Raw genomic sequence first — 16359 nt, forward strand, 5'->3', positions numbered from 1 at the left:
TGCAGTATACTTTGTTGAACAAGAGGGCTTTTTTAAGAATAGCATTCTCTCTTTGTTAACTCTGTTCTACACACCTACAAAATACTTATGATAGTTTAATAATTTTATTATATCTTACTCGTAAGACTTGGAATGAAATTTCAAGTTTCTTTGTGGTTTGTTTGAAGGCAGAATATGTCTGAGGAAGAATTTACTGTCCCAAAATTATGTTTAACAGTTCTTTTCTCTGACAGTCTGTGATGTTGATTTGCTTCAATTTGCTTTTAATTTTTATTCTTTTAAAACTTTATTTTGTTTTTAAATTATACAAAATATTTGCATAAAAGGTTTCTCTAAGTTAAAGCTACATAACAAGAGTCCATTCACAGACATATTCTTTACTTTGGATTATAACTTGTATTATTTTGATTTATCCACCCTTTGTTTTCTTTTTGGAAAATATGGGCAAATAAGTATATATGTGAGTTATGGGTGTATTTTTCTATTTCCCACCTTCAGTACGCAAGAGATAGCATGCTAGCTATCTAAGATGTTTCATCTTTCTTCTTTCTCTCAGCAGTGCACAGTGTATTCTGGAGCTTATTATGACCTTGAGATTTGGTGTGTGAAGCTAGAAGGATGACTGGGCATTCACTTATGTGCTGGGGAAGCCCACTGAAGGAACAGGCTTGGAGGAGGGCATGGGGAAGAGGCAAAAACCATGCTGAGTTCAATCTAGAGGGTTCTGTCATGTAGGCAGTTGGACTTTACTTCTGTAGCAGGAAGTAAAGCTTAGGCTGAGCATTGACCAGCATTTGGGAGTTGGTAGTATGTGATTGAAGCCTTGGGTGGGGATGAGTTCATCTAAGGAGGTAATGTGGAGGAAGAAGAGAAGAGGACCTAGGATAGAGGAGGCTTGAGGAAAGCCAGCATTTAAAGGGACAGCTTGGGGAGGATTTGCTGCTAGTCCGGGAGGGGGAAAAGGCTCATGCCCCCAGGCTGTTCTGTTTATCTCCAGTTTTTTTTCTAATATTTTGAGGAGATCATGACTGGATGTTTTCTACCCACAATTGTATCACACTTTAAAAATGTAACTCTTGTGCTCTGGGGCTCTGCCCTCACAGGCATGGCGTGCTATTGGGTATTATAAATAACAAGCATTTTTTATTGTCATTGGCGACTGATGAAGCCTGCTAAGAGTCCTGAGGGAGAGAGGTGATGAATGTTCTTGTTTTACAGGCAGAGATGTGTGGCCTTTTGGAGAGCCAGGAAGCTGCTTTCTTCCACTGTGTTCTTAACCCTTTGAGGTAGCTACTGCTCAGGACCGAATCAGCTCCAGCTTCCAGGCAAAGGATGCCCTTTAGTTATCTCTCTGTTTTAGTGGCTCAGGTGGGTTGGGGTCTATTGAGGCAGGGAATTGACAAGGAACTCAGAAATTTACCAGACAAAAAGGCAAACACATCAGCTATGCAGAGGTTAATTTGGGACAACAAGCTCTTTTATAATTATAAATATAGAACATAAGATCACATTTCCATTTTTATTACAGTTTAAAGGGAATAAAGCTCACATGAATGGTCGTCAGAACTGAACCTTATTGTTTAAGCTTTGTATTTTTAGATTGTCAGTGGATCTGTAGCAAAAATACTGTGTCTTATTAATCTAATTTTGTATTGATGCTTCAAGCCTGCAAGCAGGCCCCAATTCTATAAGATTCTCTTGGCAGCCACCATCCCCATACAGCAGTCTTCTCTCCTTCTCAAACTCCTCAATAAGTGAAAAGGAAACACTGCATTCTGTGCATAAACAAGAAGATTCCAAAGAGAGTTGACACTCTGCTCCTTCGAGGTTGGGCCTGCCAGTTAGTTTTGGAATTTGGATAGAAAATGGGGAAAAAAAGAGTTCTAAGGGAACAAGGAAGTAGTTTGTGGGGGCCCCAGGCAGCCAGTAGATAATGGGAGATGCCTGAAGTGGAGAGGAGCTGAAGCTGGGTGAGGGGCAAAGGCTGGGTGGGAGGACCCAGCGAACATCGCTCTCTGCCGTTTTCCTCAGGGCAACGTCATCTCTCTTGCCTGGCCTATAGGAACAAGGTTTATTAGTGGCTTTTTTGGGTCAGAAGATAATATTTTTGGCTCCAGATGATGGGAAAGCCTTTGAAAAGCAAAAGAATGCCTTTCCTGTTGTTCCAGTAAGCTGATTTTTTGCAGCTAGTTTATAACTTCAATGGCTTGTAGATTATTTGAAAGCTCTTTAGGGGCTAATCAGGGAAGGGGGAAAAATACAAATGTTCCCCACTCTCTACTTTCCCTTTTCACAGTAAGAGTAAGAACTAAGTAAAAAAAAAATCAACATCAAAGTCGCTGCAGTCTTAATTCTAATAAGCATGTTTTCTCATTGATGCCTCATTAAACTAAGACTCAAGAGGACAAACATTTGAGCCTGATTGAAGCCTAGGCTACACTTAAACTAAGCATTTTGTGTAAACTTGTTTGTAAAGTATAAGATCCTCACATAATTTCTTTTTTTACTTGCGTGAAAGTGTACAAATCATACTGATTTTTCATTGATCGACATTGTATTCACAGTATTCCTGTCTAGTTTAGCATAGCAGTTAAGTTTCATCTCTCATGCTTAGTCCAATTATGATGGCCATGGTGAAAAGGATTCTGGGACTGCTTCTAGATCAGTGATGTACCCCATGAATGAGGGGCCACAAGAGTGGTAGGACATACTGCATCATTGGCTTAGAACCTGATTCTCTTTTTGGCTGTGCCTTAGAACCACCTGGAAGCTTTCAAGCCTGATTTCTTTGTTCTCTGATAGTGTTTAAAGTGTTTGGATGATTCGTTACTGGTCTAAGTCAGTCCGTTTCCCTGAAGCAGAAATCTGTTTTGGGAAGATGAGAAGTGTTTAGTTCTAGACGTGCTAAGTTTGAGATAATAGCAGGACAGCGAAGAATAAAAGGCAAAGCCAACAAGAAATTGGAAGAAAGACCTGGAAATGATCCACCTAACGTTATTACTCGAAAGAGAGTCAGGGGAAATGAAAATTCAGGAAAACCCTGAACTTGAAGTAGTGTCTGTGCAGTGGAAAGACGCTGAAAAGAAGCAAGTGCCACCTCAGACCCCGAGAACAAGGGTGCAGCTGGGTTTCTGAGGACCCTATTGATCATCATCTATATGCTCTGGGCCTTGCCTGTAGGCCCTTTTCTGCCTTTCACTTGCTTCAGCAGGGCCCTGACCCCCTCTATCTTTATCCTGACAGCTCCCAGCTTCCCAGAGAGGCTGGCTTCCTGCTCATTCCCAGTTCCAAAATCCCTATGGACGGAACAGTAGCTGACCCAACTTGGGAAGAGCCATGACCAGTGGTTACAGTGGGCAGGTCAGTTCTCAGAGGATTTGAGGTTGATCTTCATTAGAAGATAGCACAGAACCGTGGGAAGAGGACCAGGAGAGAAAGGGTGGCCTCCCTGAGAACTGCCCAAGGCTTCTACAGGGCACCTGTGAAATGTGGTCCCCACATAAATGAAGCCAAGAGAACGATCAAGAAAAGCCTGCTCTGTCTGACTGAGCTGTGTCCAGGCTGCTTTCCTTCCATTTGGTTTCCATAGAACAGTTTTTAATCGGGGGACCCAGGATAGGCTTCAGGAATCTGTAAGTTCCTGGAAGGTATGGACCGAACAGTGGTGGTCTTATGCTCAGGGCGCATAGTCTGGGAAAATAGTCCAAAGCTTTTCCCAGAGTGGGGTACAATAGTGGAAGGGTGTGGGGGCCAAATTCCGGGAGTTTCAGACATAGGTAATGAGAAAGCAAATATTAGAGGCCATCTCTCCTCCCTTCCCGAAAGCCAGTTTGCACTCACTTTCCCAGCCCCCATCCTGGCTTAGATCTGTTTTTACACAGAAGGTTGCTCCTAGTCAACTCTCAGTGGGCATGGACTTTTAGTTCCGTGACTCATATAGCAGATAGTAATAGTTCATCTGACAATTAATCATAAACACCCCTAGTAGTTTGAATCTTTTCCTATGTTTATGTCTCATCTCTCCAGCCAGATGCCAGTGCTGAAAAATTAGGTACCTTCATTTCCATGCTGTTGTTGTTGATGGCCATAGTTACTTGTAGTAATGGGAGACTCTCTGCAATGAAATTTCAGAAATGTAATTTCCCAAAAGAGTTTTATTATGACTTAGAGCATTTTAAGGCATAGCTGAATCTAGAGGTTCAAGAGGTATGCAAGGCTCTGCTTCTCCATTTCCTGGCCTGGGAGGGTTGACAACATTCTTAGACCTTTGCTATATGTCAAGAGATGGCTCCAGCAGCTCCAATTTCCATCCTTCCTGCTCATGATTTGACTAGCAAAATGACCCTTGTTCTGCCTCTGCTCACTGTCTGATTCTCACCGAAAATGCTACTTGAACACATGCTTGCACCTTCGCTCTTGTAGATTTGGAAGGGGGAGTAGATTCCGTTTCTGGACAGACCCCAGCTAGCTAATTTCTATGACCCCAATGACACAGAGTCTCCAAGCATTACATGACATAGAGGACAGACAGGGCCCAGATGGAAGGGAGTCCTGGGCAGACAACAAATATAGATAGCCAGCCTTGTGATCTTGTGGAGAAGAATTGAAGAGCCATGGCTTTAATTGTGATGGTGACGTAGATGTCACTGTTAACTAGAAAGCCCTTCAATGTTTGGAGCCCTGGAAAAGATGGAGACTTCCTGAGAGGTAAGAGTATATAGACAAAGAAAGTCAAGATTCTGGTGGAAAAAGTTGGATAAGGGTCTTAATTTAAACCTAGGTTCTTGGTTGCTGGTGAGGACTGCCAAATGTCTGTATGGTAAGCATATGCCCATTCTCAACACCACAGGAGCCAGACTTACAGAACCGGCTCTGTAATTCTGCTTGGAATTTTTTAAGCTCAGGAGGAATTCGCTGTTGAATTGGATGGCTGGGTGTTTTTTAGTTAACAAACCATTCCAGGGAGATTGTTGTGGGATAGGCAGGAGGGGGTATACACATGCTCCCCCCCAGCCTCTGGTCACTGGCTTGTGGGAGAGACTGCTGGACTTCCAAAGAGCCCCAGACCAGTTGGTGAGAAAGGCGAGCAGTGTTGTGCTGAATTGTGTCTGGGATAAACTCCCCAAGGCTGTTCTTTCTAATCACAGTTCTTGCCTTGCCAGATGCATCCTGGACGTTGTGTCTCTGTTCACCTTGTTGAGCCCAGATGAACAGACCTCTCCTACTCTCTTTCAACAAGCCCTATCTTCCTCTCAGGGTCAGTGCTAGTTCCATCTCTGCAAGGTCTTCTCTGTCCCTCCCCTGCCAGGGCCTGGGCAACAGTAAAAACATGGAGTGAGCTAGAGCTTCAGCATTAGGCAGATTTGGTCTGGCTTTAACCTACTTGAGGCTCTGGTTCCCAGGCTATAAAAAGGAAGACATTCAAGTTAACCAGCAGGGCTTTTGGAAGATCAAGGGAGATGGAGTGGTGAGGGTACCTGAGTAGGGCACAGTGCTTTCCTTTCTGTTTTACCGTTTTAGAGGCGAGAATGGCTTCATCCAATAGTGAGTGACATTTTTGCTGATTTACAGAACGAAATCCACATTGAACTGCAGCACAGACATCATAAAACTCAGCGCGCCTTCCCTGTTGGAAGGCATTTGATGCATTGTGGCACAGATTCGATAATGTGAATGTGATGAATAGCATCCATTTTCTGGTGTTGCAAGTGGCTTTTGAGCCTCTTGCATTATTGATGAGCCCTGTGTACCCAGGAGACATCCCCACAAACCCCATAACGACCTGACTAGAGATCTCAACAATGTGATTGTTGCATCAGAGGGGGTAAGATGTTCCTAGTTTTAAAGATGAGGCTGTAGCATTTGTCATCTGTCCTGCACCTGGTATGGACTGTCAGTATATGTTGGGGAAATGAGGAGTCAACCATTCATTCACTCTGTCCTTCTTACCAGGTAACAGTGTGACGCCACAGGGTCTGTATGTCTAGGACTGTGGACCTAAACCCTGTGTGTGCACTACCTTTATTTCCTTACAGCTTGGGGAGAAGCCTGCTGTCCTGCACGGGCAGCATGCAGTCTAGGTGAGCCTCTGTTTCCTCCTGGCTCACAGTGGCTAGCTTGTCATTGTGACCTCGGGCTGCCATAGGAGCGTCAGAATCAGGCGAGGGGCTTAGTGAGCTGATGTCTGTAAAGCACCCACGTGGTCCTCCTCCAGGGCTTGTGACTGTTTATCTTCATTGCTCATGGGGCCCAGCAGGTCCCTTTGCTTGAATGGATGAAAACAGATAGGTGATGGAAACCAAGCACCTCCATATAGGTTGAAAGGAAGCAGCATGTTTGAAGCCGGAGTGGTGGCATGAGCTAGCTGCTGCCGGAGCACTGTCCCTGGAGATGAGCCCCAGTGGACGTGGGAATGGCTTTGGCGGCCTGGCTGAGGTTCTTGGATTTTACCATATGTGACAGAACCAGCAACATAAGGCAGAAAACAGATATGACCAAGGCCATCTTGTCATTTTAGCAAGATAGACCCTGAAAGCAGTGTGGAGAGTGAGGAGAGAAATACCTAGGAAGTCAGGAAAACCTGGAAGGTTGACACATGAGGGGCCAGGCAGGGAAACAGGGGTATCTGGTCCAGCAGTAGGGTGCTTGTGGAGGGATTGGGCGGCATTTAGTGCCCCTTGGAAAGGAGAATGGACTGACATGGGGACAGATTGTTTGTGGGGAGCATGAGAGGATGACAGGGACTTAGAAATGACTTGGAGTTTCCAGCTTGGGGGACTGGATGGCTGACAGTCCCAAAAACTGAGATGGGGAAGAGGGGGAGGTCTGGGGAGAGGAGGCAGAATACATTCAGATGACTCGATGACTGTAATGTGTACACACACCCACAGAGAGCTGCTTTCAACTGTAAGAAATAAAGCGTGACTCGTGGAAGGCCGGCCCACTCCTCCGGAGCCCATACGAACTTGAGAACCGGAGTAGGGGCCTCCAGAACCAGACAAGTGACCCAGCCAGAGCAAGTCTTGCCCTTCCATAGTTACCTTGTGGTTCCCGAGGCTGCTGAGCCAGCTTTACAGTTGACTCAGATTCATGGTCTCTATTAGCCCTGCGATCCCCGGGAATCTGGGAGGAAGAGGTAGACAATAGAACTGTTAAAGCCTGACATTCAGATCTGGCCTCACACCAACTAAGATGTTAGACAGATCACATAGCCCCTTTCACTGTCTCCTCCTTTCATAAAAGGCGGTTCATTAGGGCATTTTGTGAGGCTAAAGTAAGATTATACCCAGAACATGTAATGGGGTCTGGCATGTTATAAATAATATATACCAGCAGCTGTTGCAGTTGTTACTATTGTTGTTGTTATCATTATTATTAACAAAAATGACTAACCACACTTCAGGGTTTATGATCTGCCTATGTCCTCTGTGCTCGTAGGAAAAGAGAAGCCCTGTCTTAGGTGTATTTTCACAATAATAAACAAGCTCCTTTGGCTTGTTTGAGGCTTGGCTTTGAGAGACTTAACCTGTTTTCTCCTTTCTTTCATTCATTTATTCATTCAGCAGCAGTTGAAGCTTTTCCAAGGAGCGCACAGAGTGCACAGGCCAGTAGTGGAGAATGATATTAAAACATGTCATTATGGTAAAAATGGTAGTATTTAAGGTAGCAGGAGGGTGGCTGTTGGCGGAGGGTGGCACCCTGCTGGAGGTAGACAAGTGGAGAAGCAAGGCTTGACAGTGAGGAGGAGTGTGTTCTTGAGATCATCAGACTGTGGGAGGGGTTTTCTGGATGCCTGTGGAAAGACAGGTGTCCCACCTGGCAGAGCCGGAGTCCCTGGACCTGACCTGGTGTTGGACTGGGGAGAACCCCCGATGGGGAGGTACCATCCTTCGGTGATATTCCAGGTGTGGGATGAAGCTGTGGGTGATGGAGCCACTGGAGGGTTTAAAGGTGGGGGTGTGTATGTGAAGTGGTCCAGTTGGATGTGTACTTTAGGAAAGTTCCTTTGGCAGCTACTGAAGAAATAGGATAGAGAGCAGGGAAGTGAGTTAGCGGTGGGCTGACTTGGCTGCTGGGAACAGTCTGTGGAGACTTGCTGGCTGTCATCGTTATTGAGGCAGATTGCCAGATTTGAACTGTTGGCCTTTCAGTTAGCAGCTGAGGGCTTAGCTGTTAAGTGCTGCCAGGTTTCCTTCACGGGGTTATTGTGTGCGACCCTGTAGGACACAATAGTTTCCTAGGCTGTGATCTCTATGGGCATTGATTGCAGGTCTTTGTTTTCTTGGGGACAGCCCCTCAGGTCCTTTCTCCCACAGAAAGACTGGTGGATTTGAACTATCCACCCTTTGATTAACCACTATGAAGCATAACCATGGCATGACCAGGGCTCTTTCCTTGGAGGAAATTCAGCTGGTTACTAGGGCCTGGTGATTGATAAGATGAAGGGGAGGAGACAAAGAGGGGCTGTGTCTGTTTAAGGGGAGGGGTGGGATGGTAGGAAGGGCCAGCTTGTAGGAAAAGGGACTTAGAGACCCCAGACCCACAAACCGAGTGGTTCCAGTCACCTGACAGCTGTGTGGCCCGAGCTTAGGAGAGAGGTCTGTCTTAAAGACGCCAGAAATGACGAACGTCCAGAGAGAGGGTATGTGGAGTGAGGAAGCACTTTAAATTATGAACTTCCCCACTTAAACCAGAGGGTTGTTGTTGTTGTTGTTATGTGCCATCGAGTCGCTTGCGACTCATAGCGACCCTATGTACAACAGCCCTAAACTCCGCTCTGTCCTGTGCCAATCGCACTGTCTCTGATACTCCCATCCCGATTATCCCAGTCACTGAATCAATCCACCTCATAGAGGGCCTTCCTCTCCTGCGCCGTCCCTCCACCCTCCCAAGCATGATGTCCCTCTCTAAGGACTGGTCTCTCCTCACAACATATCCAAAGTATGTTAGACGAAGCCTCAGAATCCTTGCCTCCAAGGAGCCACCCAGTTTAACCCTCTCCAGGACAAATCTGTTTGTTTTCCTAGCAGTCTATGGTATTCTCAATACTCTTCTCCAGCACCACAGCTCAAAGGCATCAATTCTCCTTCTATTCTCCTTGGTCATTGTCCAACTCTCTGATGCATAACAAGTGATTGCGAGGACCATGGCCTGTATCAGACGCACCTTAGTCTCCAGAGAGACACCATTGCTCTTCAGTACTTTGGAGAGGTCCCTAACAGCAGACTTTCCCATGGCAATGCGCCTTTTAATTTCCTGGCTGCTGGTGCCAAGACTGTTGACTGTGGAGCCAAGCAAACTAAAGCTGTGTACAATCTCAATCTCTTCACCATGAGGGGGAAATAGTTAAGCCTATTACAAAAAGAAGCAAAACCAAACCAAAGGTCAGTTTTGAAGACAAGCCTGCCAAGAAGCATTATGTGTGCGATCTCGGGAGAGAGAAACCAGGTCCACCACAGGATCTCTGCAAAGCAGTTAGTCAGAGAGCGAGCCCCAGGCAAACAGATCCAGAAAGGCCCAGTGACCTAAACCAGAGGAGGCACCCCAAATTGAGCTCAGCAGGGGCTCCAAGGCATGGACATCTAGACAGGCCCTAGCATTTTCCCTATGCAGAGGCCACTGGGCCTTTCTTCAACATTGACCTTTGGTTTGGTTTTGCTTCTTTTTGTAATAGGCTTAACTATTTCCCCCTCAAATTCTATCAACAATTAACATGGGGGACCCTCAACATCATTTTGCCTTTTAATGAGAAAACATACAGGCCATGAGGGTAGGGCAGCCCAGAGTGCCAGTCAGGGACCTGGCCAGGGTTATGAGTAGCCCTCTTGTTATCTTCAAAAGGTGACTCACTAGGTGCCTGAAACTGGGCTATCTCATCTGGTGGTAAGCTGGGTGGAGACAGCAGTGTAAGAGGGAGGCGACAGACATACTCCCTGGACCCTGGGTAGGGACTGCCCCCCACCTCCACTGTGGGGGTCCCTCTTCTGTAGGGCAGAGCCTTGGACGGGCCCTCCCAGTGAGCAGGGAAGTTTAGGGGGTGAGTCACACTGGCAAGATTAACGTGGAAAAGGGTTTTTTTCCCTCCTAGAAATAATGGGCTCCCTCCAGTATTCTTAGTCTGCATTTTGGTTTCCCAGTTTTTAAAGACACAGGTGTGGCTGGGAGGCACGCAGTTGGTCCTGCCTAGGTCCTGGGTAGAACAGCCGTTTAGGCTTCTCATGGTTGTAATCGAATCTTTTATACAAGCACCTCACTGGTTCTTTCTCCTATGGATCTAGCTGCTGGTATGTTGAGATTGTCAGCTTCCCAGTGCGGCACCAGGGCTTCTTAAGATGCAGGTGATAGTGACCATGTCCTCCCTGTTCTAGGAGGGCAGTAGCAAGCTCTGGTGGCATAGTCTATAGAAAGCTGTACTGTTAACTCAAGGACAGCACTCTCTCTCTGGTGGTTCAAATCCACCAGCAGTGGGGGAAGATGGACCATCTCCTCTCATGTGATTTACACACTGGAGGGTTAACTGAGTCAGTTCTGACACGATGGCAATGAGTCAGTGAGGAGGGGACCAGTGGGGTGATGGAGGTTGTAGGGACCTGATTTTGCTCGGGACAGCTATTGCTCAGCCAGTTGCTGCCATGATGGAGTGATGTTCCAGGGTCACTGGATATTTAAAGTTTTCAGGAGAAGCTGGGAATACAGATGTAACAGGAATGCTCCCACCTGGCTGACCTTCCTATCCACAGCACGCTGTGTGTTACCACCAGAGGAGGAAGGAGTACTGAACAGGAACAGTGTGTTCCCGGCTCTTCTCTGACATGAGAAGACTCTCAGAGTGGCCTGCACCAGGCCATGTTCCTTCTCCCAAGACCACTTTATCACTAGAGTAAGGCCTGGGCCCGGACCCATTGTTAGCAGAAAGATCTTTATTGAAATCAAGTCTTACAAGGAGCAAATCTAAGTGTACTGAATGGAGCTGCTCCTGTTGAAGGGAGAGTCTTAAGAGTCTTTCCTTGAGGCTGCCCCAGCCTCTCCCTGGCACCTCTCCCAGTCCCCCCACTGCTGCCTGGTTGCCCTCTCGGCTCCTCCTGCCCTAGCATTCTGTGGGCTAGCTGGGAGGAAGAAGGCTGCAGTGGACCCATCCAGCAGTGTGGCTTCTTACCCGAATTCTGCCAGGCCCCTGCCATAGGTGGGTTGCAGCTGTCATTTACCAAGTCTTTTCCATGCATCTGTGCCTCCACACATACCATTTCACAGGTAAGTAAACCAAAACCAAAGGAGAGGTGAGTTGTGTAGAAAGCTATGGAGATACAATTCCACTCAGGTCTGAGAGACTCCTCCCCTTCCTGTGAGAGACTCCTCCTCCTCCCTATGGAGCCTCTTCTAGTCTTCACTGAGATCTGCTTTGTTTCCTGAGAGTAATTCCACATACTTATGAATCCTGGGTCCCCTTAATAATGGCCTCCACCCGTGTTTGTGTGACTTGTTTCAGTTTGCAAAGTCCCTTCAGACACAAGCTTGTGTCAGGTGTCTTCATCTAAGCAGGATTCTTCCTTTTGTCACTGTGCAGGGGGCAGAACCTTCTGAGCCCAGAAGTGCTGAGGTGACGAGGAAGTCCAAGGCTACCCCTCCTTCGGCAAGCAAGAGACCCAAGAAGGAGACCAAGAAGAAGCGGTAGAAGATGAGGCCGTGGAGCCGTGTGGGTGGACGAGGGCCTGGGGGAGCAGCCCTCCTGGGACTCAACATCCTGTTCCCACTCTCCGCCCCAGACACGGGGTCTGAGGGGGCTGGGATGCCCTGTGACCACAGAAAGCTGGACAGTTGTGACGGGCTCCGGGCCCCAGCTGGGCAGACCATCACTTCCTCTTCCTTCTATGAGTGTTTGGAATCCCAGTAAAACTCCCAGTGAGCAAAGAGGGCTGGGAGGCTCATTCAGAAGTCAAGTCAGCTCTCAGAATTAGATTTTCTTACTAGTCATTGTGTCTACATTTAGTCACTGCCCTGTGGACTTACACTACATTTTAGGAGTCGTGCTCTGGTGCTGACAGGCACTGCCCTCCCATTATTTGTGCACTGCAGAGTTCCTGTGAATCACCAGCTTGGCCTCAGCTGTGCAGACATAGCCAGGCCTCACCTGTTTGCTCAGGTCAAGACACGTGGCTTCCACAGTGCCAGGGATCCACACATGGCAGCAGCAGGCCTGAGAGCCAGCCGAGGACCCAGGCCAGGGCAAATCCTCCGTCCCACTGAAGGGAGGAGATTTGCTGAGTGCGTGTGTGCTTCTTGGCCACAAACCTTCTGAACCTTGGAAGTGCAGAGACTTTCCATTTCAGACCAAGCTCTTTCAGCCCATTCAAGGTGTGCCTTTCAGGTTCTACCTGTACAGCAATCTCCCTGCCCTCAGCTCTTATATTCCCTCATCATGGAGAAAGTTATTTGGGAACATAGATGTCAATAAACTACACTGCATGCTGCCCATGTCTCTGTGTTGTCTGTTGGTGAGTGAAAGGGAAGCCTGGGTCCCTGCTCGGAGGGTGTGGTGTGGGGTGAGGATGGTCAGAGAGTCACCCTGGGACAGAGTTTCAGGAAGGTCAACCAGCTGCTTCGTGTGGCCCTTAGTCACTGGAAACATCAAGGAGCATCCATGGATGGGTTCAAGTTTCCGCTGGGTCCAGGCCACAGGTTCTTGTCGCCTGAGAAGAACACTGCTCATTCTCCAAGTGGCTTGAGCAGAACCAGGGGTATCAAGTGGGAGGCCTCATGTTGCCTGGGGTGGGCCGCCCAGATCCATGTGCTGCAGATCATCTGTTGAGGAAAGGCCCTGGTGGTCACTCAGGTTTGCCTGGCTTGTTGAAAGTCGCCAGATACTTCCGCAGTTGTCAACTCTGACATCAGTCATGAAGAGGTTAAACTCGGGTTGTGTACATTTTATGAGTGGGAGATAGGAGTCCAGACTGCTTGAAAGTGCCTGAACTGAATGTTGGACCCACTTCACAGCCCTTTCCTTTATATTTAACAAATGCCTAGTGGGGTCCTTAATTGATAAAATAAATGTGCTTGGTTTCTAACTGAAGGTTGAGACTTTAGTCCACCAGAGGTGCCTTGGAAGAACATTCTAGCAGTCAGCTTCTGATCAGTCAAGGCCTATGGAACACAGTTCCCTGACGCACATGTGAGAGCTGCAAGTCAATGTCCTCTTAGCATCTGGCTTAGTGCCAGGCCCAGTGATGTGAGGGTCTCTGCTCTGATGCAGAGATGTTCTAGAAAATTTTCTGACACCTTCTGTTTCAGCACAGGAAGTCTTGAAGGAAGGACTGGAGCTGATGTGCCAGCCTTGGTCAGACACCAGCATGCGGAGGGGCTTCTGCTGAGTAGTTCTGTGCACACATGCTTCCTAAGTCTCAGACAGTGGGCGCCATACTAGGTGCTGGGAATGGAGAAGTCAGGATCCTTTCCCAGAAACCCACACAGCTCTTAGCCTAGTGGGAGACATGGAAGCAGATTTCGTGCTAGGTGTTCTTGAACAGGAGTGAGCAGTGGATCTATGAAAGCTAAGGTGAGAGGCATCCAGCTGGATGTTGGGGGCGTGGTCAGGGAGACCACCTGGCAGAAAGAAAGTGTCCGAGTTGAGTTCTGGTGGTCCTACAGGAATTGAGACCAGGGAAGAAGTATGCTGGCAGAGTGGAGACCGCACCTTTAGGAGAGCATGTCCCAGCTTCCTGGAGGGTAGACAATCGTTGGCTTGCCATGTCAGGGCCACCTTTGTTGACCTGACTCTCTAAATTGCCTTATGAAAGATTATTTGCCAGAGAGCAGCACTAAAAAGTCAAGGACAGTCATTGCTGGTCCACCAGGCCCACGTCATAGTTTGTTTTGTTGGTCATATCTCTTTGCTCACAGGACCTCTCTCTGTCTGGCTTTCCTATTCCATCACTCCTCAGTAGGCCCAGGTCCTCAGTCTTCAGTCCTTTTGCCACTTTGCATGCACTCGTGTGGAGATCCCACCAAATCTTGTGACTTAAGTACCACCTTTCTGTTGATGCCTCCTAAGTAGATGTCCTCCTAAACTCCAGACTCCGTACTTCATCTGACTGCTTGCTCATTATGTCTACTTGGCTAGCCGACAGGCATATCAAACCAAATTCCTGATCTTACACCACCATTCCTAAGCCTGCTCTTGTGGTTTTCCCTGTCTTAAAGAGTATCATCATTCTGCCGGTTGATCAGGCCAGGAACCTTGGCAGCCTCCCTGACTCCCTTTCTTCATATCTGACCCTTAAATAACTCCTTGTGACTCAGCCTTCAGAATTCAGGAGACCTTTCTCACCACTTTGCTCTACCCCTGTGACCCAGCCACCTTCATCACATTTGGATGTTGAAGCAGCCTCTTCATGGCTCTTCTGCTTCCAGACCCGCCCTCTTAGTTTAAATGCACCAGCCAGAGGGATCGTGTTAAAACCTGTGAGATCATATCCCTCCCTGTTCACTCAGGTAAGGACCAAAGTCCTCATTGGGACACTCAGAGGCCTGCAACAGCTGCTCTACCTCATGTCTCCAACCTCATTTCTCCCACTTTTCCCCCCTCACCCATTCTCCTGCATCTCCACTGGCCATCATCATCCAGAAATGTTCCAGACAACCCTGCCTCAGGGCCTTTGAACTTGATGCTCCCATTTTTAGATATGCTTCCTGTGGTAAAGAGAAAAGGGCCCCTCACAGTTGACTGCCTCCTGATCCTCAGAACCTGTGAATATGTTACCTTACATGGCAAAAGGGCCTTTTGCAGAAATGATTAGGTTGCTCTGGTGCCCTCAAGGTATTCATGAGTCCTTATAAGGGAAAGAGGGAGGCAGGAGAGTTTGAGTTAAAGGAATTAGAGTGATAGTTCTGTGCAACCTTTAGAAACTGGAAGAGGCAAGGAAATGGGTTCTCTCTTAGGACCTCGAGGAGAAACACAGCTCTGCCCACACCTTGATTTTAGCCCAGAGAGATCCATTTTTGGACTGCTCATCTCCAGAACTGTATAATGACAAATTATTTGTATTATTCCTGTCACTAAATTTGTTGCAACAGGATTAGAAAACGAATACACCTCATTTTGTTCAGGTCATCTGGGCAACCGCTGCTCACCCAATTTAAAATGTTGACTTTTCATCCAGACCTCAGTCCTTTGTCGCTTATGTGATCTCCATGGTACCACCATCTACTATACTCTATATTGTACTTACATTCTTGTTTCCCCCTCCGTTAGAGTATGAGTGAAAAGAGGGATTTTACTGTTTTGTAGATGACTCCCCAGGACTTAGGAGAGTGTGTGGCATATGATACATGAGTGAGTGGTAGGGAAAGGTAGTTCTCCCTAACAGCATGGTGAGCAATTATGCATTCTCTGTGCCCAGGCATTCATTCTGTTCTCACAATAATCCCATAAGCCTGGAAACACTAACACTCCCATATTATAGGTGAGGACATGAATGTGCCTGGATTAAAATCCAGACAGACCTCAATACCTGCTCCCTGAGTAATCACTCAGCTGTTTTCTCCCTTCCACAGGCTTCTGTGGAGGGGAGAAGGTTGGGTTTAGATGCCAGAGACTCCACGACTAAAAGACTAAATCACTAATAGTAAACTTAAGCTCGTCAGTGATGGGTGGAATTTTTTGAGATGGCAATTTGGTGAGTAAGACTTTGAATCAGGAGAGTCACATTTGGATTCTGGGCCCCATCAAATTCCTGTGGTGGTAGTTGAGTTCACCATCCATCAAATAAAGACCATAGAACAACCTTATATACAACACCTGTCTATAAGGTGTCTAGAGGACAGTAGCTAATTTATGAATGGTGGCAGTGCTAATTAAACAAGTTTCTCATTAAATTTATCATTAAAATACTCACCTTCAAGCCAGCCATGATCTTGGCTCCCTGAAAAGGCAAATCTATCCTTAGTCTCCAAGGAATATGCAACCAAATTAGGGGCAGTTTTTTTTCAGGCTGGGTGTATACTTGTTTTCCTATTTGGAAAACTCTTAATGTTTCTAGTAGGTTTTGTCATCAATTTCCCCCTTCTTTGTGTACAACAGACCTTCAGATCACAGAAATTGAGAACTACATAGAAATGAAGGGGAGAAAAACTACTTGGAATTTTTATATATATGGAGAGACCGGTCCCTGGAGAGGGATATCATGCTTGGGAGGGTGGAGGGACAGCGCAGGAGAGGAGGGCCCTCTATGAGGTGGGTTGATTCAGTGACTGGGATAATTGGGATGGGAGTGTCAGAGACAGTGCGATTGGCACAGGACAGAGCAGAGTTTAGGGCTGTTGTACATAGGCTGTTTTACAAGCGACTCGACGGCACATAACAACAAC

General features: G+C 47.1%; 1 protein-coding gene across 1 annotated transcript in view; it reads left to right on the plus strand.

Annotated features, from left to right (window-relative positions):
• The window catches only part of MANBAL (mannosidase, beta A, lysosomal-like), a 14060-nt gene extending 2389 nt beyond the window's left edge, over positions 1 to 11671 (plus strand). Inside the window, exon 2 of the mRNA XM_006881510.1 lies at positions 11564 to 11671. Coding sequence (XP_006881572.1) covers positions 11564 to 11671 — 108 coding nt within the window. The remainder of the gene's footprint in view (positions 1 to 11563) is intronic.
• The last annotated feature ends 4688 nt before the right edge of the window (positions 11672 to 16359 follow it).

The sequence above is a fragment of the Elephantulus edwardii genome, unplaced genomic scaffold (assembly GCF_000299155.1).
Source record: "Elephantulus edwardii isolate Elephantulus edwardi_28Jun2011 unplaced genomic scaffold, EleEdw1.0 scaffold00015, whole genome shotgun sequence".
Lineage (NCBI taxonomy): Eukaryota > Metazoa > Chordata > Mammalia > Macroscelidea > Macroscelididae > Elephantulus > Elephantulus edwardii.